The 26254-nt window shown below is 42.2% G+C and overlaps 1 protein-coding gene across 12 annotated transcripts in view; it reads right to left on the bottom strand.

Annotated features, from left to right (window-relative positions):
* The window catches only part of tle3b (TLE family member 3, transcriptional corepressor b), a 30096-nt gene extending 16905 nt beyond the window's left edge, over positions 1-13191 (bottom strand). For 11 of the 12 annotated variants that reach the window (XM_058381778.1, XM_058381777.1, XM_058381775.1 and 8 more), the window contains exons 1-6: positions 12639-13158; positions 12035-12192; positions 11116-11216; positions 10902-10965; positions 7827-7871; positions 62-124 (exon numbers count right to left, since the gene is read on the bottom strand). In XM_058381778.1, the coding sequence (XP_058237761.1) occupies positions 62-124; positions 7827-7871; positions 10902-10965; positions 11116-11216; positions 12035-12058 (297 nt within the window). In that variant the 5' untranslated portion in view covers positions 12059-12192; positions 12639-13158. Of the gene's footprint in view, positions 1-61; positions 125-7826; positions 7872-10901; positions 10966-11115; positions 11217-12034; positions 12193-12638 lie in introns of all 12 variants that reach the window. The other variant, XM_058381767.1, reaches the window with a different exon arrangement.
* Between the last annotated feature and the right edge of the window lie 13063 nt (positions 13192-26254).

The raw sequence follows: 26254 nt of genomic DNA on the forward strand, positions 1-26254 counted from the left end.
TGACACTAAGGAAATAAGGAAGTGTGACTACTGCAGTTAAGGAAGTGAAGTGTGTATTTACCTCTTGTGACAGAAAAGGCATGATTTGAGCAAGAATTGCATTGAGGCGCTTTGCAATCTCGGTCTGAAAGATAAAAAGGAAAGGAACGTTACTAAAGTATGTGTTAAACGCGTATGCTCAAAAAAAAACAAACAAAAAAAAACAAGTCTGCAAGTCTGTTTTACGTCCTAAAAACAAGCTGAGCATCTCAACTGACAAGCAAGAAGTTTTTTTGCATCATCAGCCATGAAAACAGTCTCTGCTGCAAGATTACATCAACCCAGGCCAAAACATGGAGCGGGGCTAATGGGACTCTCCGAAAGGAGTCAAACGTGGCTGGCTGAGCCTTGAGCCCTTCTGCCCATCTGGCCAGAGGAAGAGGGGGATCTCTCTCTCTCTCACACACCAGCATAAGAGCAACCACATACACTCATACACACAAGCAGAGAGAAAGAGAGAGAGAGAGAGATGGAGGGAAATGCACAGGAGCATCTGGCGTCATCTCCACAGCTCTCCCTCATTACCTAGACAGATTATTTCATTAAGATGCTGAAATATGCTAATGCTGATTTGGGGCTGTGAGATAAATGATGGTAATGCTGAACAATTATCATTTCCCAATTCCCCCATATTCCACATGCACACTCTGGAATGAGCCTTTTGGACACGAGGACAGAGAAGAAAGGAGAAGGTGGAAGGGAGAGAGCTAGAAGGAGGGAGGGAGGGAGGGAGAATGTGGTGGTTAGAGGGCGGGATGGTGTGGGGGGGTGACAGAGAGAGAGAGAGAGAGAGAGAGAGATACGAGTGTGTCAGAGGGCGGATGAAAAGCGACACGGTGAACAAATTGATTATAGGACAGAGCAGATGGCCCAGCAGGTGAGGCAGGAGAGAAACCCCTTTTCTTTCTCTCCCCGTCACATTCCGCTCATTTTTCGGCCCGTTTGCCCTGTGGGATTGTGGGAGGATGCTGACCCTGTCCTGCTGCTCGAGGAGTCTCTATGGAGTCAGGAAGATGGGAGTGGGGTGTGTGTCAGCCTGAGAGGTGCCCACTCAATCACACACAAAGTCTATCATGCACAGCCTGTCACACACACTGCTCAAACAAACACATAACACCCCAGCACCTCGTGAACACTCTCTCACACACACACACACACACACATACACACACCCCTCCACAGCCCCCTTTTGAGCCTCAGTGCCTCCATTCCTGAGCCGCTCTCCCATGTTGCCCCAGCAACTGAGCTGGCCCTATCCAGCTCTAAGATCATTATGGAAATTGGAGCTCTGTTTGACCAGAGCAGGCAGCGAAATCATATTATGCACACAGTGGCGGGTCATTAAACCGGATTTTCAGCCTGTCCGTCAGATCAACTCAGCCAATTAATGCGGATAAACGGGTCGAGGGGAGGGAGGGGACCGACAGCTCTTCACTAAGGGGGTGTACGTACCAATAGGACAAGCTGGTAACACTAACAAGAGCTGAATTTTTTTTCTCCCCCCCTCCCTATGATCTATACACTGGATGACTTTCACACACACACACACACACACTTCGTATTGTGCGATAGCTAACGCTTGGATAGACACGCAAACCCCAATCGAGAGCGCAGGCAGAAATGCATTCACTCTAGGATTTGCTTCTATTACAGATTCACCACTGCATTAACAAGATCACTTTTAATGGCACGCTTCCAGGAACAATACGCCGGGGATATTTTTTTTTTTTTTACCTCTTTTTAGAGTGAATCGCTCACAGATCTGTAGCATTTATGTGATTACCATGGCAACAAATTTCAATTTAATTTCCCTGTACTGAAAAAAAAAAAAAAAAAAATAGCGAGACATTTATACACGAAATTCACTTATAATGGAAACTAATGGCGGCTAATTCGAGACTCATGTGAAAGCGGGTTTTTTTTTGGAGGACGCTTCCAAAGATTGTTAAAAAGATACTTGTAAATTATGCTTTTTTTTTTGTACTATTTTTTTTATACATGGAAGAATTTGTGGTTCTAGCTGTATGCCTCAACATGAATACTTTCTTTTCTTTTTTTATTTCACTGCAGCGTTTTTATTTTTACTTTCGACTTGCACTTCAGTGACTACATAAAAAGGATGAAGACGGTTATTATCGAGTGTAACGCTTGTTTTGTGCCCCATAGTCATGTTCAGTCTTCCACTATAAGTGAGTTTGGTGTAAACAGGCTCCCCCCCACCCCCGCCCCCCCGTCATCACGGAGATGCTCTGAATCCCGTATCTCTGCCGATTGCTCATCCGCATCAGGCAGATTGAGATTAGGTTGAAAAATGTTGGAGCACTTATTTAAATTCAATTAAACTACTTTCCATAAAATTTGCATCATATCAAGGCCACTGAGGCAAATGCGAAATATCAGTCACAGGAGCTGAAGGCATCATGCTAAACGTCGTGGCACGACTATAATAAGCTTCGGGGGAAAAAAAAAAAAATTCGAGACAGTCGGGTCAATTTTCTCCACCGTTTACCAGCACGGCCGTACACAGCCAGATATCAAGCATCTTGTGAGGAAGCTGTAATAACCGTTCCCTCCTCACGCCTTTCATTCTGCGGTTACATGAACAGGCTGAGGAAGAAAGGGCTTATGGGTAGGTGCCGAGTTCCTCATTCAGTGGCCATTTCCATCGAGGCGTGTTGAAAGCTTTTAGTGCCGCTCCGTCACGCGGTGCGATAAAAAATAGGGCTGTGAAAACAGAGCCCTTGAGCGCTGAGGAGGCTTTTTGCTCGGCTTCACAATTCCAGGTGCTCAGAGCTGTCTAGCACCCCGTGAAGAGCACTCTCACGCACTCGCTCGCCCGCCGCTCTCTCTCTCTCTCACACACATACACACACACACACACACACACACACACACACACACACACACGGCCATGTCAGGGCACACAGGGAGCCATTTGCTTGTTGCTACTGGCGTTAGCTGAGTGGATGGAGACACTGATGAGGATTAAATATGGGCCACAACAACAAGGGACTAAAGCAGCTCCACTCAAATGAATCAATGAACACACACACACACACACTCTCTCTCTCTCTCTCTCTCTCTCTCTCTCTCTCTCTCTCTCTCTCTCACTCTCTCTCTCGGAAGCACACATAGCTTAAAAAAAAACATCATTAACTGATTTCTCATAAGTGTATTTAACACCTGTAAACAACTGCACAACCCCCCCTCCACACACACACACACACACACAACCCCACCCCTGCATCTCTAATCCCCTCTGGCCCGAGGCAGAGGGACTGCACTGAGCAGGGATGTTGTGTGTGTGTGTGTGTTTGAGCGGGGAGGAGATCACTGCTCTTCTTGGGCCATTGTTAATGTGCAGCAAATCCTGCTCTAACAGTTTATTGACGTCTGTGTTTCCCTGAGCGCTCATCTCCTGGGAGCCAGGCCAAGGGTCACAACCCCACTGGCCCAACTCAGGGAGGAGAGAAACCAGCCAGATGCTGCTGAAACCTCACACACACACACACACACACACACACACACACACACAACAGCATAAAGAAACATTATATTTAAGCAGAAAGGCCACACATTTTAAACTCGTTAGATTTCAGTCCACAGACGCACACATTCACACACAAACACACAGCCATGAACTAGGTTCCGGTTCATAGTAGAATTAAAACACTGATCCCCCCCCTCCACTCGGTCTATAAATCTGATTTAAAACGCATTAACATTGTTAATGACCCAAATACTTACTCAACACACATGAACACTGTATCTCAAAACTTTCGCTTGTTAACAAGCCTGTAACGTTAGCTCTGATTTATACTCGAGGTATGTAATCGCAAAACACGATTACCTATCATTAGAGAGACAGTCAGAGGTGAATCCTCCCTGTCTGCTAGGTTTCCATGTCAACCGGTATTACGTCCAAGGCTCAGAATTAGGCATGTAGGAAATTTTTTTAATCCATTAGGTGTCTATTAGACCATGTTTATCATGTGGTATCCCCAACAAATATAAAACATTGGACTACTGATTAGAAGGTTGTGAGTTTGAGTCCCAGGTCCACCAAAGGTGCCACTACTGGGCTCCTGAGCAAGGCCCTTAATCCATAATTGCTCAGTTGTATAAGAGGAGATGAAACTGTAATTAGCTCTAAATCAGGGCGTCTGCTAACTGACAGAAAATGTAAACAGAGCTAATAAACGTAAAAGGGAAAAACGTTTTTGTTTCAGATTTCTGGTTAATCAACTTTAAAGAATGAGGAAGTGGTGCATTGGGCCAACAGGTTTAAGAAAATAAGGCATGTCGCAAAAAAGCTTCAGATGCGACGAGCAGTATGGTAAATTTCGGTCGTACCGATTGCCGAAATATCTTTAAAAAAAAAAAAAAAAAAATCTCAATACATTGCTGACAGACTAGAATGTACGTATATTTGCGAGATTCTGAATATCCTTCATGGTGCTGCAGTCGTTCCTGAACACCAGTTGAGTCTGCAGATGAAGCTCCACTAGTCTGGCAGTACATTTACACCACATCTCTGCACCACACTGTTTCCAAATCAGCGCAGGAAGTAAGTGCACTTTCAATTAGGTAATAAACCAAGCAAAACAGTGAATGCGGTCCCCTTGTTCTCCCTCTGGAGTGCTCACTTCAGGGTGTAAACCCATTTCCACTAATGCAACACGCTGTGCCACCCACAATAACCAGCCACTTCCTCCAGTCCACAAGCTGACAGGCTGAGGAGCGTCTGCTTCGTCTCTAATAGCTTATAGTTGGTCTGATCGTTGCGTACATAAAATCATGGTGCAACCAGTGCATGCGTGCACCTACACAGCTATATATATATATACATATATATACATATACATATATACATATACATATATATATATACATATATATATATACATATACATATATATATATACATATACATATATATATATACATATACATATATATATACATATACATATATATATATATATATATATATATATACATATACATATATATATATATACATATATATATATATATATATATATATATATATATATATATATATATATATATATATATATATATATATATATATATATATATATATATATGTGTATAGAGAGAGAGAGAGAGAGAGAGAGAGAGAGAGAGAGAGAGAGAGAGAGAGAGAGTACACACACACAAACAAAGACCTGCAAGAAGACTGCCATGTTCTGAGACAGTTTACTTTGGCTCTTGGACAAGTCACCCATCATCACCTTGGCAAACAATTCCTGGAAACTTCAATAAATTATTCATTTGAACAAGCTCTCTCTCTCTCTCTCTCTCTCTCTCTCTCTCTCTCTCTCTCTCTCTCTCTCAACTGCTTCTTTTCATCTCTTTACACTGAGAGATCTGCTTAATGAAGCAGATGTCCTTTCTGAGCTCCTTTATGATAAGCAAAAGCTTCTGCTCAAACTAGAAAACAGATTTAAAACAGATCCTGTCTCGGTACTTACGAGGTCACAAAGCAGACGCAACAGCTCCGGACCAATCAGCTTCGTTACACTAATCATCAGAGGCTGACATGCTAGCTAGAAACTTTTTGCTCCAGGACCTGTATGCTACGATAATCATTTAGCTGCTGATAATAAATAAATAAATACAGGTTGTTACTGGTGCTATATTTTTAAACTCTGGCTGCTGTTAAATATTCTGGCTATTAGCTAACAACAGCTAGCCATTTAAAACGACAGGAAAACAAAAGGGGCCATGTATATTCATACATTCTGCCATTTTTAATAAGGATAAAGGTGCAGAGGCTATTAGTGAGTGCCATTTAAGTAGTTTCCTGAACATTGAAAAACAAACTATTTATCATTTTCGACTGCTTTCCGTGATTTAAATTACTAGTTAGGGGTATTTTCAGGGTAGTTAGCGAGAACAAAAACAAGAAAACAGACGACGAGAGCGAGGAGGCTTTGTGGCGAGACGCAGCGGGGTGCCGCTGTAACGAGGTAGCCCAATGAGGCACGATAATTAAAGTTTCTTACTGACACTCAGACCAATACAATCCTCCTTAATGATGCCCCGCTACTCACTCGGCCATTTCACCTCGCCCGAGGCTGTAACGAATAACCAGACCGGACTGAGAAGACCGTCCGCATGCCCACTCTCCAACTTAACCGACACGTATATCAATTTTCTGCTTGGATTTTATCGCCACACCCGAGCACATAGCGCGTTGGTCTACTCGCTCTGGACTTTATTGATAAAACGGGAGCTCGCAAACAGGCCAGTCGATTAACCTGTTTACTTTCAGGCCCCTCGTGCTGGACAGAGGAGCTTAAAGGACACGGCTCAAGCCATCTCCTGCACACACAGAGTGACTGATGACTAGTCAGACTAGCTGCTGTTCCAAATCTTTAACGGAGAACATTAACCTTGTGCAGCCTTGGAGTGAAAGTGATAAAGTCCTCACTAACAATGAAGCCTCTACATCTCATTATTCAGCAGCGTGACTGAGAGAAAGAGAACTGTCCCATAGGACTTCCCTATATATTTATTCCAGGTGAACCGTAATGCATATCCTGATATCCAACACTTAGACACTCAGACTGAATAATCCCTGAAGTCTACTCAAGACCAGTCTCCTTTCTGCAGCTCTTTCTCCGGTTCACGCCGGAGCACAGGTCACTCGCGTGATATAAAAGCATCTGAAACACAGTGATTCTCTCAGTGTGTCAGGCTAAACGCGGTAACCGGCGATGCTCAATAAATAAAAGTGAGAGATTCCCATGTTTTGGTTCATTTACTTCAGCCTTGTTGATCTGTGTTATTTTTTCCATCATAAAGCTGAAGAATGATGTCTTCTGCCTGCTCACAGTCACAGCGCCAGCAAACGCTGAGCATATTAGAATGGATTTCTGACAGATTACCTCAGAAATGTTTCAATATTTTGTGTAAACTCAGGCTAGAAACATAGCCTTCATGCTAAATTAGCATAAAAGCCGTTGTTACTTACTAACTTACCAAGTAAGCACCTCTTTTCCCCCTCTGAGGACACTGAACTAGCGCCATAGCGGTTTTCTTTCTTTACCTAAAGCCTCTGAATGAGCACCATAGCCATTTGTTTGTTTGTTTTTTACATCAAGCCCGAGTTAGCACCATAGACTTTTTACTTCAAACCTCAGTGTTAGCACCGTAGCCATTTCCTTTTTTACTTCAAGCCCCAGAGTTAGCACCATAGTCTTTTTACTACAAGCCTCTGAGTTAGCATCATAGCCATTTCCTTTTTACCTCAAGTCTCTCAGGTAGCACCATAGCCTTTTTACTTCTAGTTCCGTAGTTAACACCATAGCCTTTTTTTTTACTTCTAGTCCCTCAGTTAGCATCATAGACTGTTCTTTTCTCTCATCTTGCTTAGCACTACAGCCTTCCCCAATTAAACATTTATAGGACAAACAATCCCAAAATATGAAGAAAATAAAGAAAACAACAGAGATCTGTTTCCTTTTGTAATCAATACACACATGGCACATTTAAAACGCTGTTAAAGAGTCACACTTGACCCGAGTCTGTGGAAATCTCTCCACAGTAACACTTTGTTTTTAATCACACAATTCGCCTTCTAAGTGTTAATCTATTACAGGCAATTCTTCATGCGCACCACATAGCTGAACCCACCTAAACCTCAACCCGCACTCGGTACACAAACACCGAGACGCCCAACTGCAGTCAGACAAAAAGCGCTCAACATGCTTGATGAATGAATTTGTAAAAGATGGAGGTTGGGATGGGCCACATACCTGTTTGTGCATTTCGATGTTGAGTCCGTAGCTCATCTCGTAGTACTGCGAGAGTAAAAGAAATGGATTAAGAGTAAGCAAACAAGTACGCACTACACACACACACCCATTATCTAAATCTAATAATTGAGACAGGAATGCAAAGAGGATTTGGAACACAAAAGACATAACTACTTCAGCAGTGCATCGTGTGACACCCAAGACTGTTGCTGTATTGCACAAATGTATTGATGGCCTTAAGGAAGAATGGGAAAAATGTGCTCCTTTTCTGTTTTTGTTTTCTTTTATTGCTAGCAGATGAATCGTTGTGGCGTGTACACACACATTAGTTGGAATAATCAAAGGGAAGATCACGACATGGGAGTTATTGCCCGTTCTTGTTTTCTAAGCGATAATAATACGAGCCGTGACGGTGAAAAGGAGAGCGGAGCCGTCTATCAGGCGAAGATATAGCGCGTTGCTAATATATCCGTGGCTTACTACGAGTCGATCGGGAAGTACAATAATATGGGACTAGACTTGTAATTGTTCATGAAAGCCACGTGGAACATTCTAAACACTCCTGAGGTTTTTGCATTTCAAATGGTGGCATTTGGGTACCTTTAGCGTGTTGCTCAGAGGGGAAGAGTGACCGATTAATTTCTGGGTGATGAACTAAAACTACTCAAAAAAAACTTGACGTTTAATTCATACTACGAACGAAAGGGGCTACATTCCGAGAAAGTTTATCGTGTATAATAAAGGGGCCCTGTTTAAACCTCAGCCGCAGATCAGGAACCATGTGGTGCTGTTTACTGTCAGAAATAGATGCTCGATTTTGCTATGAGTCAGAGTTCACACACAAACTGATGGTTTCAAAGTCACACGTTGTCCAAACCACCTCTCAAGGTGACCGCACTGCAATCTGATCCCACCTCATGTCAGCCTTTCGATCTCGTCTGTTCTCAAGCGCAGCTACTTTGACCGACAAGCGGGTGCTTTTCACGTTTCAAAAACTTTGAGGCTCCAGGTTCGATCCGCCTCGTTCTACACCTTCGATGTGCATTTGTTAGACTAGAGAAACGACTTTATTTTTTTTGTTGTTTTGCTCTGCTCCCATCACCTTTCCATTTACTCATTTGGCAGATGTTCTTAAGCAAAGTGATAAACAAATAAGGCCGGGACAGAAGTCGTGCATAAACCTGAGCAGCCGAGGATTACTGCTTTTGCTTAGCAACTTAACAAAAAAAAAAAAAAAAGTGCTAGGACTTGACCTGTTTACTAGCAAACGACCTTAACCTCGAGAAAGTATTAGTCTTTAACTAATATGTGCTTGGAAAAGAAAAAAAAAAAGGAGTGTAAAATTAACTGCATTTTAATTGTGACGTTTAATCGATATTTGCCGCCCTTTATTAATCACGCAGTCGAGTGCAACGTCTGTGAGCTTAGCTAAAGTCGGCTAATTGGCGTGTTTTCATTGACTTGCATCACAAACTCCCAGTTTAACTGTATTTGGCTTCACCCGCTGCTGACGTTAATTAGAGTAGATATTATTTCGCAGTCTAATTGTGTTTAGAGTTTTAAAATATAACCTAGTCTTCCTTTTTTTTATGTTTGAAAGAATACATTATAAAACAAAGTGTTTCAATTAAATGCTCTTTCCTGTGGTAAATAATTGTGAGTTCATACTTTTTTTTTTTGTGTGTGTGTGAAATTATAATCACAGGAGCCGTGTTCGGTGCGAAATCTTTCAGAGATGGAGCTCGTATACACGCTGCATGCTAGAGTAGTACATGAGTGTGTAACACCTGTCAAACAGACACTTAGGTCTGTTCAAAAACAAACTCAACACTCATTAACCTCACTCTCATTCCGATTCACCCGGAGGCTTAGGACTAGTTTTTTTTTTTTTTTTTAAATCATATACCACAATTATAGCCACTGACGTGTCGTTGAACACGCCAAACCTAGCGATATCTAATCTGTAGGAGAGAAGGATGACCGTCACCCCCAACCGCTAACATCAGCTGATTCTTTGAAAGTCAGGATAAAGCCCCCCCTACCGTCTGCTCCGCTGTGTTTATCTAGTGTTGCCCTTTATCACATTCACCCCGCATTCCGACGAAAAATAATATTTAACAAAAGTACCGGTATGTCAAGTCAAGCCCTGCGTGGCCAAATAAGATAAGCGGGGCTGGTTAACACTGTTCAACACAGTGCCTGCTCTTACATCACCGACTGCAGGAACTGCTTTTCCTCTTGTCGCTCCCGAGTTTCCAGAAACACGAGAACCCAAACAAGGGTGAACGGTGAGCCATTAATGAATCGATCGGGATGAAACAGCACTACGGGGTGGGTTTAGGTTCGCCGGCGCTTATTATCGCCTGTGTTATAATTGAAAAAGCTGTAATTACCTGTCTGGTTTAAGAATCTGTAATTACAGAAGCAGTCTCGAAATAAAAATACATTTTCTTGTTGCTGGGGTGGTACCATTGTTGTGTAACTTTGGGGGGGAATGCATGTAGTGTACCTTTTAATTAGGTTTTATTTTTCCCCAGATAAAAGATACATACTAAAAGTTACTAATGGGTCTGCTTAATTACACCACACTAAGAAGAAGAAGAAGAAGTGGTGTTTGTTGCCTTCTTTTGTGAGAGCGTGTCTGTTCCTTTCTTAATACGGTTTTAAATACCGTTTTTGTGTGTTAAACACAGGAGATGCCACCCACATTTCACCTGAGCCAGTCAAAGCCACGCGTACACAAACTTTCTACTGTAAACAGCTGAAATTTCGACTTTGCTAGACGACACACTCGGTCTGTACGGCACACCACGTATAAAGGGAAAATTACAGACGGTCAGAAACAAAGTCACAATCTGACCTGTGTTTGCAATTCCGAAAACGAGGAATTATATGAATTACACCCCATCCCAAACACAATATACACACACACACACACGTCTCTAATCACAGCTATCACCTCAACTACTATCAGTCTGGTAAACAGAGCTGGTGAAAGCGTGTGGATCTGAAGCGTGGCTCTGATGTAGTAGATGCTGATTTAAAAGAAGAAGAAGAAGAAGATCTGGCTCTCACCATGACATAGTGACGCTGCATCTCCGTCTTCTCGTTGGCCAGTTTGTCATACTCCACCTTCAGGCTGAAGGAAAAATAAAAAATAAATAAAAAAGAAGAACAAGCACTTGAAGCAGGAGACGTGTAAAGTGTAGTGTTCATCTCTGACGGTCATTAAACCATACTGCAGTCTGTTTATTTGCGCTATAAACACGTAATGATTTATGATGTTTACCTGTGATACTGGGCTTGCAGGAACTGAAACTCGTCTTTGATCCGGTCGCACGATTCTGCCACCGTGAATTTGAACCCGGGTTGTCCGGGCTGATGAGGCGCCTGCAAACACCGAGATCATTTTCTCTCACACAATCTGTCACAAAGTCAAGCGATACTTCCAGGCTGCAGCCTGCCACCATTACCAAAACAATCACACCAATCTTTGCCATTAGGCTCCTGTGCAGCGGCTGTGTTTCAGACACACAGAGAGAGAGAGAGAGAGTAATGTGACTCATGGAAATAACCGCCGCTGGTGTCAATAACACATTTCATGCTTCCTGATTCTCGGGGAAATTATATTTCATCTGCAGGCTGAGCCGTGGTCTGTCAAAGCCGCCCATGCGTTCCCCGGGAGCTTGGCCCACTGGTCGTTTTCGTGCTGGTGGGAATAGCTGCCATCACTCAACAGCGTTCTCTGTCACACAGACGGGTCACTGCGTCTAAACGGCCTCGGAGAAAAACGGTAACCTGATTTCCCCCCCTCTCTCTCTCTCTCACTCACTCACTCACTCACTCACTCTCTCTCTCTCTCTCTCTCTCTCTCTCTCCCCTTCACACCCTCCCTACTTCCCTGCCTGGTCTCTAGTCTCAGACCCTCACCAGCTCGGCACAGAGACACAGCAACCTCTCATTGTGTGATCTCAAACTGCACCAGGGTGCCGGAGTTGTGTTTTTTTTTTTAGCACATAATCAGGCAATTGGGGTGCACTCGGGCACAAAAAAGAAGGGCCCCTTTGTTTATTCTGGCTGTGAAGAAGAGATATAAAGAGGCACTTTGTGCTCAGGGGAGCTTTTACACAACAAAGTGCACATCACTGAACGGTGGAAAAAGGTGATCAGAAAGGGAAAAAAGGAGTCATTTGAGACATATTACTTACCGGATGCCGGCCCTGTGGATACATCTTGTGTGTATCCCTGTGTGATCTGGAGGAATATGGAGCCTCGTGCAGATCTGAGCAGGTGGACAAGATCCTCCTCGGTATCAGAGGTGTCCTTCCACCCGGTCCTGTTCCACCCAGTCCTGCTCTCTGCTCGACTTTAAGTCGAAGAGACACAAAAAAAACAAAAAAAAAAAACACACACAGTGTTGGATGGCCGGATTGCAGCAGTGTTAATGCACGCTTTAATTAGTCTGAACTGGTGAATGGAGAGGAAGCTCCGGATCTCTAACCAGATCTCTCCGTTCGGCTTTCTTACGACTTGTGCAGTGTGTTTCTGGTTACTCGGGGTGTGTGTGTTTTCACTCTCAGACAATAAATGTAGCAACACATGACTAGTCCATACTGCACCCTCCAACGTTACACAAATAAATCACGGATCTACAAGCGAAAGCTATTTATTCCCCAGGCTGAAAAAACAAAAATAAAGATCAATAAGAAAGGAAACTAGAGTCTAGACGCTGGAACTGACAGCTCTGAAGTCGCTACCACACACACACACACACAAAAAGGATTCCTCCTATTATATATATATCCGTTATACCTTTTGTCTCCACTAAGAAAAATCCTCACTCGATAAAGGTCCCGGCAGTGTGGAGGAACACGTCCAGAGCGTGCACACACACACACACTCTCTTTTTCTCTCTCTCTCTCTCCTCTGTGACCTGACTCTCCTCTCTGTTAGAGGAAATGACTCTCGAGGCTGCGACGCCTTTCCAGCCGCGCGCGCCGCTCCAAGCGTCGAAGCTTCGATTCGGAACGGTCGAGTTTCGTCTCGCGCTCTGACAAACAACAACAACGGCGAGAAGAAAACACCACTCAAATCCGATCCCCGTCTCTCAAAAGCAGCCGATCTTCAAATCCGACATCGTTTTTTGTATTTTTTTTTTCTTTTTTTTTTTATCAGGTTTTCCTCGAAGCAAAAATAATAATAATAATAATAATAATTGAAAAATGAAGAAATAAAAAAAAAAAGTTTACACCGGAACGTGCCGCTGTCCTGCACTGAGCTCTCGCCCCGGTTCCACTCCGCACCACTCGCCGTACCACACACAGACTGCCCACTGACACACCGATTCAACTGCCGCGAGAAAGACGCGACACGGGCCAATCAGATCGCGGCAAGGAGTTTATCTACACGCACCAATCAGAGCACGGGGTCCCCACGTGGGTCACGCCGCCGCCTTGTGCACCGATTGGACTGTAAATATCTGACCTCATGTTCGCCATCTTGGATCTAAACGTGCTTCTTCTTTTTTCTTTTTTATTTCCTCCCTTCCCCTCCTCCTCCTCCTCCTCCTCCTTCAGACAAACAGCTTACACGAGATACGATTGTTCGAAATCTTAACCACAGAAGCTGAAATCTCGGAAATGTGTATATTGCGCGTGAAGAAATTCATTTTGTTGGAGAAATTAGCGACGACTGATCGAAGCAACGCCACTGATCAGTCAAATCATAGGCAAAGCAGGGTGTTTAAAAGCAGTCAGGCAAAGGTGAACCACATGGGCAGACGACTTGAATATTGCATATATATATATATATATATATATATATATATATATATATATATATATATATATAGTGTGTGTGTACAGTATATACAGAGAGAGAGAGAAAGCGGTGTCACGTGAATTATTATTATTATTATACAGCACATACACAGAGAGCACGCGCAGTTGAAATGCTGAATTATTTCAAATATGAGCTTAAACGTAATAAATAGTTCTTCGATGGTTTGCGCCAGAGAACCTAAATTAACAAGGGGAAAAAAAAAAAAATCAACCCCGATTACTTGATTCATGCTGTCAGCTCAACAACAACCCAAGCCCAACATGTCTGCGCCCGAGCAAATCAACCTATCACGAGCTGCTCGGTGTACTCCGGCCCACGTGGGGTTCACCTCCAGCGTCACGGCGCTTCTAGACCAATCATATCCGGATTCATTTCCATGGCCGCTCCGGATTGGTGCAAAGCGGCAAAGCCTGTCAGGGCGACCACTGTGTTGTCAATCAAGCCCACGAGGGGCAGAGCGCTGACAAATGCCTGCGCCTCTCAGCCTCCCGCCTGCGAATAGCGCTCGGAATGGCTGCTTAATTAGCTTCGAATGGCTTTTCCTTCCAGCTCAAACAATCTGTCACTACCATGTGGTAAAAAAAAAAGAGCTTTGCGTAAAACAAAAGAGGGAAAAGCTAGCAGGGGCTAAATATCAGTTTGATTTTTTTTTTTTTTAAACCACGTCTGCATTTGTATTACCGCTAAACAAAGCGTTTATTCCACTTCAGCACGAGCCCATTTCAGCCAACTGCCTTAACCCATCTGAGTAAAAAAAAAAAACAAACAGTGCCATTTTAAAAATGCATAAAACACACGTGTCATTTTTGACACATTTTTTTTTTTTGCAATTATCATTTTAATACCTGAGAATTATTATTTTTATTTTATTTTATTATTTTTTTTTGCAATAATCATCCTGGCAATGAAAAACGGCACGTGAGCATCCCTACGTGTTTAACCTCATTAAAGTAGCAGGGTTTCCTCAACACACCTTCGTTCATTCATTTTTATCTCCACTAAGCTCTTTATCCTGGATCCACAGTTTTTTAAACCATTGGAACGCTGTGTGAGCCGGAGACACACCTCGAATAGGACACCGGTCCGTCCCGGGGCACCGTTCGGACATATATTCACGCTTAAGAGCACTTTAGAGTGACCGTGCATGGTTTCAAAAGGTTGGAGGAAACTGGAGAACTCGGAGGAAATTGTGAAGCAAGCAGAGCTCAGGATTAAACCTGGAGACTGGCACGATCAAACACCCACAACATTTGAGATGTCTATCAGCTTACAGTGCATGTCTTTGGATGGGAGGAGGAAACCAGCGTACCTGGAGGAAACCCCTGAAGCAGCTGGAAAACATGTAAACTCGGCAGACACAGGGTGGGGGCAGGAATCAATCCCCCAACCCTAACAGCATGAGGCAAACATGGTAGCTAGTCAACCACCATCTCCCTAGATTTTATATTTATTTGTTTATATGGGCAATACAGTGGTACTACCTGTCTGTAGAGGGCATCCTAATGGCTTTGAGGAAACCAGAGAACCAGTAGGAAAATGTGAAGTAAGCAGAGCTCAGGATCAATCCGGTTGATTCCTGCCTCCACCGTGTCTGTCGATTTTACATATTTTCCAGCTGCTTCAGGGGTTTCCTCCAGTCCAAAGAGTAGTAGGCTGATTGAATCTCGAATTGTCTGTGTTGTATGTGTTTGATTGTGCCAGTGTCCAGGGTTTCTCCTACCCTGTGCCCCGAGTCCCCTGGGATAGACTCCAGGCTCTAGATGAACCCAAACAGGATAAGTGGTCCAGAAAATAGATAGATGAAGATATGGATGAAAATTTAGCGATAACCTAAGCTATCATTAGCATTAGTTAACGGAGCTAGCAAGCTAGTTAACTGCTATTAAGCTAGCTTGTAGAGAAGAGTGAGGATTTGATATTCTCAGTTCTGATTATTATTATTATTATTATTATTATTATTATTATTATTATTATTATTCAGTACTCAAATATATTACGCGTCATTATTTTCTACAGGATATTAAACGATTAAAGCTTTTAAACTTTGACACGTCCTGATTTTTCCGACACACTTGTGAGAAGCCCAGAAACACTACTCCTGAGTAACACAGACCATGAGCAGATCCTTTGACCTACAACAGCATATCAGAGGGATGTCTGTGATATTTAAACACAGTAATCTTACAGCTGGCCTGTTATTAATTCAACATCCTCTTGACAGGCATGTGAAAACTAGTGTGGGTTAAATCTGGGAAATGAATAGCTTATAGCTTAAAAAGCGAGCGATACGTCAGACGGAAATGTGGAGTTGGCTTTTGTTTAATCTTTGAACGCTCTCAGACGTGCGGCTCAATCGGACATTTTTAAATGTTTATGTAGCCAGAGCCTGTAGGCTCGGTTGTCTGTACAAACTGAGTTCAAAAGTTGATTAATCATAAACTTGGAGAGAGAGAGAGAGAGAGATGGATGGAAAGGCTAGGGTTAAGGATGGAGGTTTTAATCCGCTATGACTCAAGGCCTTTTTCCAAGCTTCATTTGGTACCTGCTCCATGCTGTTACCAACAAAACTAATGGTGCTCCAGTGGTACCTTTATGTTCTTGTTTTTTGACCGTTAATATACCTTTAAGATATAATGGGCTCAAGTGGTTAAGGCTCTGGGTTGAGGATTGGGGTTCAGCACCACCAAGCTCCACTGTTGGGCAAATGAGCAAGGCCCTTAACCCTCTCTGCTCCAGGGGCGCTGTATCATAGCTGCCCCTGTGCTCGCACCCCAACTTCCTCAGCTGGGATATATATACGAAGAAAATAATTCCACTGTGCTGTAATGTATATGTGGCGATAATAAAGGCTCAGTTCTAAAAAGATACATAATTCACTCCAAGCACATTGTCACAGCTTCACTGGGAATTATTCTAGGATATACAGGTAAAAGATGCATACTAAAGACACAAAAGATGTGCTTAATGGTACCACCGCAGCGACTAGGAATGCTAATGTAGCACTGAATGTGTAGCACTTCATATTGCTGATTGTTTCCTCTACCATGCCGTACAATGGGTGAGGTGATAGACACGAACACATAGCAAGAACTTTTCAGACATTTCATGCTTGAAAACGAAGAGAATAAAGAACTTTCAGGCGTAGAGAAGTCTGGATAAAGGTCAATGCGTGCTGGAAATGATGAAGCAGGTGCTTTTACAGCTGTCACTACTAACCATTGCGTAATGGTTTACAAGGCTTTCCTATATGGTGTTGCCTCATGACTAAGAAGTATGTTTATGTTTCTGAAGATATGAACAATGAAAATGATAAGGTAAGGTAATGATATGATAATGGTAAAGGTAATGGTCCAAATATGTGTGATGGAATACACCAATCAGGCATAATATTATGACCACCTACGTACTATTGCGTTGGTCCCCCTTTTGCCGCCAAAACAGCCCTGACCCATCATGCACTGTGTATTCTGACACCTTTCTATCAGAACCAGCATTAACTTCTTTGGATCGGATCACACGGGCCAGCCTTCACTCCCCACATGCATCAGTAAGCCTCGGCCGCCCATGATCCTGTCGCCTGTTCGTTCCTTGGACCATTTTTGATAGATACTGACCACTGCAGACCGGGAACACCCCACAAGAGCTGCAGTTTTGGAGATGCTCTGATCCAGTCGTCTAGCCATCACAATTTGGCCCTTGTCAAACTCGCTCAAATCCTTACGCTTGTCCATTTTTCCTGCTTCTAACACGTCAACTTTGAGGACAAAATGTTCACTCGCTGCCTAATATATCCCACCCACTAACAGGTACCATGATGAGGAGAAAATCAGTGTTATTCACTTCACCTGTCAGTGCTCATAATGTTATGCCTGATCGCTGTATAAGTTTTAAAAGTACACTAGGTTGACTTTTATCAGTGACAAATACTAAAGACATCAGTGATGCACCATTGAGAGTAACGTACCAATGATAAGCGCCTGTTAACATTTCAGTTAAAGGAAACCGATGACATTAGATGGCATTATACATCTGTCTCTGTACATTATACAGAAATCAGAGGTCCTGGTGTTGGTTATAGAGATAAAATAGATGTATAGTGAAAAGACGGTGATGCGTCTAAAAGTGATGTATAAAACACATAAAAGTGATCTTTATCAAATGCACAATTTCTTAGACGCATTCAAGGTCATATCATTTTTTAAAACGTCTCATGCGGATTGGAAGTGAGTAGCCGAGTGATTTCAAGCTTGAAAGGTCACATGACACAACCTGAATGAAATGTCCATAAAGGCTTTCGTTATTTAATATTACAATATTGGACTTTTTATATTTCGTTGGAATGAAATCCAGCGAGAAGCTTATATCATGGCCATGGAAGTCAGGAAGCCTTTTACAGAAAGTTTCTTAGAGGTCTTCTTTTCACAAGCGGCCAGTGGAGACATCTGTCCCTACACAGTAATATGCACTGAATGAACATTCATTTGATTACAGCCTACAGTGACTACTGCCCTTTGTGTGTGTGTGTGTGTGAGAAAGAGAAGCTGGTTTCCTAATCTCTTGTGGACAGCCCTTTATTCTCCTCAATAGAAAGTGCTATTAGTGAAAACAAATGGAAACCAGGACACTCATTTCTGTATTTGTGTGTGTGTGTGTGTGTGTGTGTGCATATGTAATGGAGACCCCAGCACTGTTTATTTACACAGTAATCCCAGATGCTGTGAAATTTCCACCATGTGGTCTTAAGCATGCACACACACACACACACACACACATATATAACTATATTTGTGAGGTATTTCCTTTAACTTGTGTATTTTTCCTAGCTAAATACTTCTACCCCAACCCAAACCATAACCTCAATAAACAAAAGGAAACCTTTCTTTATTTGTTCAAATTAAAGCTCCAATTTTTTTTGATCGTCAAGGGGACACGTGATCCACACAAATGGATCTATATAATTCGTCAGGGGAAACAATGTGCCTTGACAAACCTAAAACAAGCCAGACTTTAAAAACAACCCTGCTTCTCAGCATGGCTGCCATTTGCCCATCCTGCTTTTCTAATTACCCACCATTTACACATGCCATGGTGTAAAGCCACAAACACGAGATCCGTCACTTACAACAGCAGGCTGCGTGTCGATAGCTAGTTCTTCTCAAGTACAAAAATGACACTTTCTCAAGGGATCAAGGCGATTTATCTGTGACGAGTGAGCATCGGAAAGTGGTGATGCATACTGTGCATATCCAAGCATAATTTGACAGAATCTGTGTGGATGATTCACACCTCTGTAGCCTGTTCTACCAAAAAGCTCTCAGTGTGTTTGCATGGTAATGTGGTTCTAACTGATAGCTGGTAGGATTATCCTCAGCATGGGGGGATGCACCTCTTTCTCTCTGTCTCTCTCTCTCTCTCTCACTCATCTTCGCCTGATTTGCCCGGTAGTGGAGCAGAAAAAGGAGGCCTGACTCTGTGTGGCATGTCTGCATTGTGCAGCGCCGGTGTCTCGGGATTATTGACATGCTTTCATTCGTGGGCTCCGGCTCTGAAAAGAGACACATTCCTGTCCACAATAGCTCCAGTATGCCGCTCGGGGCCCTGAATGGACCACAGCGTATCAGGGCAACTCGTCAAGCAGCAATCAATGCAAACAGGATGAAAGGCCTTATCAAAAGAGACAAACGCAGACATGAGCACTGTCACCATGTGAGGAAGAAAAAAAAAAAGAAAGAAAAACAAGGGACAGAGAGAAAGAAAGATGGAGGGCTTTGGCTGTAGGCCCTGTTGTCTTCTCTGAATGCTAAGAGAGAAAGGGAGGGTGGGAAGTGAGCCAATGAGCACTCTGAAATTCTAATTCTCCAACTTCAATAGCTTCGGCTATAGCTACATCTTGAGAACAGAAGCGGTGACAATGTCAGTGCTAACTCGCTCACTCCCGAACGATTTAGCATACATCAGCATACATCACTCGGATGATATATCCATATAAAAGGGCTCCATGGTGGTGGATACGTGTCTGTTATTTCCACGGCGCAGTCGAGGAGCTGCCAGTGATGATGGGAAGAGAAAGGCCCGTCTCTTCAGGGAGTCGCCTCCCAATCCTGTCTGCTCTGATGGATTTGCTCTAATCCCTCAATAAAGGCCCAAAAACTCTTCGCAGGAACCTGTGGAACATAAGCCTGTTGAGAACAGCGTGGCCCATCACAGGGATTCGTTACTGTATTCTGTGTGCTTGTGTATCAGGGGGTGTGGAACTTCTGGAAACAGCTGTCTGTCAAAGCCCAGCTCTGGTGGTGAAGCACAGGAGGGAGAGGAGACTGTGGATGACTCAGGAAAACATGGCAATTATGAACTAATGCTGTTATTATTGTCGAATTCAAACTCAGTACTAAGTCACAGACAAATTTTTTTAATAAATGGGCTACTTCTTTATTAAAAATTGATCGCTCATGTTGATTTATTTGCTTGGACTGTTTTTTGGGTAGTGGTAGCTAAAGTGGTTAAGGCTCTGGGTCGTTGACCGGAAGATAAAGCCCCAGCACTGCCAAGCTACCACCGTTGGGCCCTTGAGCAAGGCCCCGGACCCACTCTGATCCGAAGAAAGAATTTTACTGTGCTGTAATGTATATGTGACAAATAAAGTCAACTTAACCAAAATAACAAGCAAAACCAGCAGATGTAAGAATAAACACATGTACGATAGATACGACTGCCTTCAAGCCCAGACTGCAGATTCATGTGTCTCAAGCAATTGCTACTTTGATAAATAATTCTTCATAATTAGGACTTTGATAAGACTTTCTCTCATATCCGGCACATATATATATCTTTTTTACACCTTTACTGATAGTGTGTGATGTCTAGTTTTTTTTATCCAGTCACCCTGGGGCTTTCATTAGAAGAGAGTTTCATGTAAAACTGGTTTTCCACTCCTGAGTTCAAGAAAGAATGCTGTATTTCTTGTCAGGGGTAATTGCGGGTATTTTACAGGTATTAGTGAATAGAGATTAGAGTGAAAAAAAACTGGAGTATTTCTTTGAGTCCTCAAAATATTATTACTGTATAAAATGCTAGGAGCGATAAGCCACTTCCTGTTTCAAAAGCCAGTTTGTTCAGACAAGAGCAACAGCAAGCGAAAGTATCTAGAATTCTGTCAAATGTATCTGATATTTCTTTTTAAAAAAATTACAACAAACCAAATATAAGAGAGACATTTTATTTCAAGCTTGAAATTATCCTGTTCTAATGGCGGAAGATGTTGCTAATTTTTGTCGAAAGAAGCAAATCATTTGCCAATAGAATAAGAAATTGTGAAGCTTGAAATGAGTAAATGTGTAGAAATCTTAGATTTGATTCATTCTAATCTTATAATAGGAAATCTGACTGCATTCATGTCAGATTCTGCGTTGTGTTCAAGCTTAGTCTGTTCTAGCTTAGTCTATGTGAATTAAATACATTAGATTTGCATCGAATCTGTATCAATTCGGTACATCTGACTATATTGTAATGTAGAAATACAAATAGAATATGTTGTAATATCTATGCAGTACAGTACATTCTGTTATGATGAGTTGGCACATCACGTAGCAGATTTCGCAGATCATCAGCAAAATTCAGTATTACTGACAAAAAAAAAAGGGAAGAGATGTCATGGGAAGCGGAACGTGTAATGCTCTGTGGAGGATACTGGCTGAAAAAAGAAAATCTCATTATCAAATCTATCTAATTTAAAGGACTATCATGCATGTGGTGTTTGAGATGCGTTTGACCAAGCTGTGTTCATCAAGTGTGACTGATTGAGAGCGAGACAGAGAGCGCGAGAGTCCAGAGCTCTTTAGAAAGGTAGTGTTATTTTTGGTGATTGAGACACAAGTGGAAAGGCTTTAAAAGCAGGTCAACAAAGTGGTCCGGTGCTTCATGCTGAGTGTGAAAGCGTGGGGCCGGCCGAGTGGAGCACCTCTTCAGCACTCATGATACCAAGCGGCATTATCACCTGGCAGAGAGGAGGGAGCTCGCACACTCTCTCTCAGTCCACACCTACACACCTACACACACTCGCACTCGTGCTCGCTCATACTTCAGTATATTTTACAGCAGCCCTTACAATAGCACTCGTCTCCGCCTGTAAAATCGCTCTTTAAAAAGCTTTTCACAACTGCTTTCTCTACGGGTGCCTTCCACCGCCGAAACTCAGAGCGTGTGCTTCAGAGGTGCTAATTTTTTTTTGCCTCTCTTTGTCTTTTTCCTTTTGATTGGTCACACTCTTCCATTGTCTTCTCAGCTCACCTGATTTTGTCCTGTTCCTCCTCCCTATTGTGAAAACTTCAAAGTGTCGGCCAAATTGTCCCCTGAGGACAATCCTGAAATGTTAGGCCCACACAAAAGGGTGTCCTGGTTAATGTGTGACCGCTGTACTTTCAGTCAACACCCCCCCACCTACACACACACACACACACAGACACCTATCTAATGAATGTCATTGTGGACACTTCAATCTTTTTACTACGTGTGAATGACAGATGACCCTGCCGACTCTCCCAAAGTTGCCACGGTAACCTCTTATCCAATGAGAATGCCCTGCTAAGACTGAGGTATCACTTCCTCACATGTCACTAGAGACACATGGCAAACAGGAGCCCCATAGGCTTGTCCTAAGAGTCTCATTAACACAGTCTCACCCTAAGGCTGAGCAGTTAGAGCACTCGATCTCACATCTTTAAAAGGCTTCTCAAAATGGAAATGATGACATACGGTGTAATAAATAAGCACACATACCGGTTCCGACTGCTATGAAATAGTCGATTATCCCCCCCCCCAGCCTAATGTTTTATTTCACGGAAGCCGAGAGAGAAAACAACTTCACTCTCTCCACTCTGTGCTGTACCGTGCCATGCTGAGACAAAACGAGAGCTGGGTTGTGGCTGTGGCTTTTTAGCGCTGCGGAAAAAAGGTCAATGCTCTTTTGTTGTTCAGGTCAGAACAGATCTACGGCCTCGCTGGCCCACGGCACCGTTTCCAAGGGAACAAGCGAATGTTTCAGAGTCCCCAAAAGGCGGCGGGTAAAAACAGTGCATCTCCGTGGGGACTACAGGCTTTCTGTTAAGGGAAAAATGGAAGTGCTTATTGTTGCAGAGTGAAATAACACAAATGGAGGACATTCGAAGAAGAAGCAACAATGGCAAAGGTCACTATGGCAGTGGTCTGGATTGCAGAGCCTGAGACTGCATTTCCTGCTGAAAATACTGAAATGGAGAACAAAGCTAGTTTCTTGTTTAGTAAGTGAATATTCTTTATGACAACTCATATGCCCTCTTCTACTTTCTGTCCTCCAACACCAGCGTAGTGCATATGAGAAAAGACTATAATCATAATGTTACACTGGACATTTATACATATATTTAGATAAAACACAAATTATCACTAAATAACTTAGCTGTTAGGTAAATTGGTAAACCACACACACACACACACACACACACACATTAAAGAATATGTAAACAAGTTGCTCATTATCTTTCAATTACTGACTTTGAATGTGTGAATTCATTAATTTTTAATATTCTTTTTGCGTTCGTGTAAATGCTCGGACATATTTAAAACTTAACCTTATGTTTGTGTGTTATAAATGTATATGCATGAAGCCAGGATGTGTATTTTTATGTCTTCACATGCTGTATAATTCACAGATACACCTGCTTCTTCACTAAGAATACTGACACAAAAGAACACGTTATGAATGATCATTTAGTGTATTAACATTCTAACATCCAGTGTCACAATAAAATGACAAATTTGTGCCTTGCTTTTAAGGATGTTCATTTTTCCCCCCTTTTAATCTTTGACACACTGTCTAGGGATCTTAATTATATTGCAACACTGAGTGAAATAAAACAAATAATACAAAAATCTGCACACTTTTCTGCTCGATCCTGTACAGTCTGGACTGCCGTTAACCCCAAAACAAAACACTTGTTAAACTCGACTCCTCCAGTACAAGTAAGACAATCAGTAGTCCCGAATGACTCGGGATCAGAAAAAAAAAGGAGGATCTACCTCTTTCTGGGCTTTACTGATAAGGCTTATTAAAATGAAGAAGTGAGCGGAACGAGAACACCTCAGTGCAGGCAGCTGCGCCGAGGATTTAACACGACTAAGACCAAGACAGATGACGGCTGCCTGCACAAAATGAATAACTCAATCATTAAAAGGTGATAATGTGGTTTTGCCATTTGAGAGAATCTGAGGCAAATGCGTGTGGCTTATTCACGCCCCCGACCCTGTTCCAGCCAACAGCTCTCAGCACATTAGCATGTTAATGTGGCTCTAAATGGGAGCTGGTAGGATTATCCTTGGCTTGGGAGAATCCCCACCCTGCCTCGCTGTTGACTTCATTGAGTGCTGCTGCTGCTACCCAGTTATCAGCCTCTAGTCCTCTTATCAAAAGCCTGGAAAACTGCCCAAGGTCCATCTCCTTCACTCAGAGGCTGCTGACTTCTACAACACACACACACACGTTCTACCCATTTCATGCTACATCGACCTTCATTATATTCAAATATCCCCTTACACATCACTCCAAATACCATTATAGGCAGTATATAAATTTTATTATAGCCAGACTGTAAAATAAAACTCAGTTTTGCTTAGTTAAAGATCCGAGAACTCCCATTGAGCTCAATCTTTATTTGCCCAACCTATAACTCTGGTCTTAAACTTAGTGAGTCTTGTGTCCTAGGGTGATTAGCTTATCAGTAGAGGTCTCAATAATGACGCTGCACAACATCGCTGGATAGTGACGTTCGGATGTCCTCCATTTCACACCAGCCAATAATGCAAATGCTCTTTATGTCCGATGCGCTGACGGAATCCGATTATGTCCCATTAGCCTCAAAATCTCCCAACCTGAAAGCACACATACACACCTACACTTTTTGCCAGAAATTCCAGACTCAATACAATGTAAATCAAATAGAAATCGGTTCATTTGCCATTTCAAGTCAAGTAAAAATCGCTGTATTGATATATTTAAAAAGATAATGAAAGTCAGTATAGAAATCTTAGCTTATGTTGAAAATACCTCTCAAAATGACCAACCATAAGACAAAAAAGACTTCCCAAAATCAGACCACAAGCGGTGATGCAGTAGGACCACTAGAGCTAGCATTCAGTAAACTACACTCATTACCCCCTTAATCTCTCAGCTTATACTTTTAATGCATATGGTTCAGACACTAATGTGAAACTAATAGGAAAATGATCTAGAGAGGAACCAGATCCGGTTCCAGAGATGGATGCTTAAAGAGTTTAAGTGGTTAATTTTCTTTATTGAACACATTTAAAAAGCAAAATGTTAACCAAAGTGCTGTACATACAAAATTGTAATAGATTAATAAAAAAAAAAATATATATATATATATATATATATATATATATATATATATATATATATATATATATATATATATATATATATATATATATATATATATATATATATGTGACTGATGATCTCCTCATCATGGCACCTATTAGTGGGTGGGATATATTAGGCAGCAAGTGAACATTTTGTCCTCAAAGTTGATGTGTTAGAAGCAGGAAAAATGGGCAAGTGTAAGGATTTGAGCGAGTTTGACGAAGGGTATGATGGCTAGACGACTGGATCAGAGCATCTCCAAAACTGCAGCTCTTGGGGGTGTTCCCGGTCTGCAGTGGTCAGTATCTATCAAAAGTGGTCCAAGGAAGGAACAGTGGCAAACCGGCGAAAGGGTCATGGGCGGCCAAGGCTCATTGATGCACATGGGGAGTGAAGGCTGGCTTGTGTGGTCTGATCCAACAGACGAGCTACTGTTGCTCAGATTGCTGAAGAAGTTAATGCTGGTTCTGATAGAAAGGGGTCAGAATACACAGTGCATGATGGGTCAGGGCTGTTTTGGCAGCAAAACGGGGACCGACACAATATTAGTCAGGTGGTCATAATGTTATGCCTGATCGGTGTATATAGGAAGAGACAAATTGCCACACTTTTTTTATATACATTAATGCAGATCTGAACATGTATTTTCTCTCTATTAAAATAATCCTTGTTCAAGAATTACTTCCCAGGGTACTACTGAAAATGACTCCTTCATCCTTGTAAAAATGCAAAGATCTGAGTAAAACTACGCAGTTGGGAAAAATGCTAATTCTGTACACAAATAGCCAAACATCAGCAAAATATCAGTAAAATGAAGACAACACATAGGACTAGGACTAGAACTTTCAACACAACAATACCTCAGCCAGACTTTATCGCACAGATCATATTGTTAATACTGTACTAATTGCTTTCTTACTTTATTCACAATACTGTTCTGCTAATTCATATTCACACACACACACTATATGTAAAAGGTTATATGTGACAAATAAAATTCGAAGTTGACCTTGAAAATGATTTGATTACATGCCCAACAAGTTAACCGCTAGTGAACTAGCTCTCATGTTCCACGTTGACGAAAGTGTGTATTCATTTGCACAGTCACACAATAATTGTAACAGTTTTGTCATTACTATCCTTAGCTAATAAAGCTAGCTAGGATCTGTAGCTA

The sequence above is a fragment of the Hemibagrus wyckioides genome, linkage group LG27 (assembly GCF_019097595.1).
Source record: "Hemibagrus wyckioides isolate EC202008001 linkage group LG27, SWU_Hwy_1.0, whole genome shotgun sequence".
Lineage (NCBI taxonomy): Eukaryota > Metazoa > Chordata > Actinopteri > Siluriformes > Bagridae > Hemibagrus > Hemibagrus wyckioides.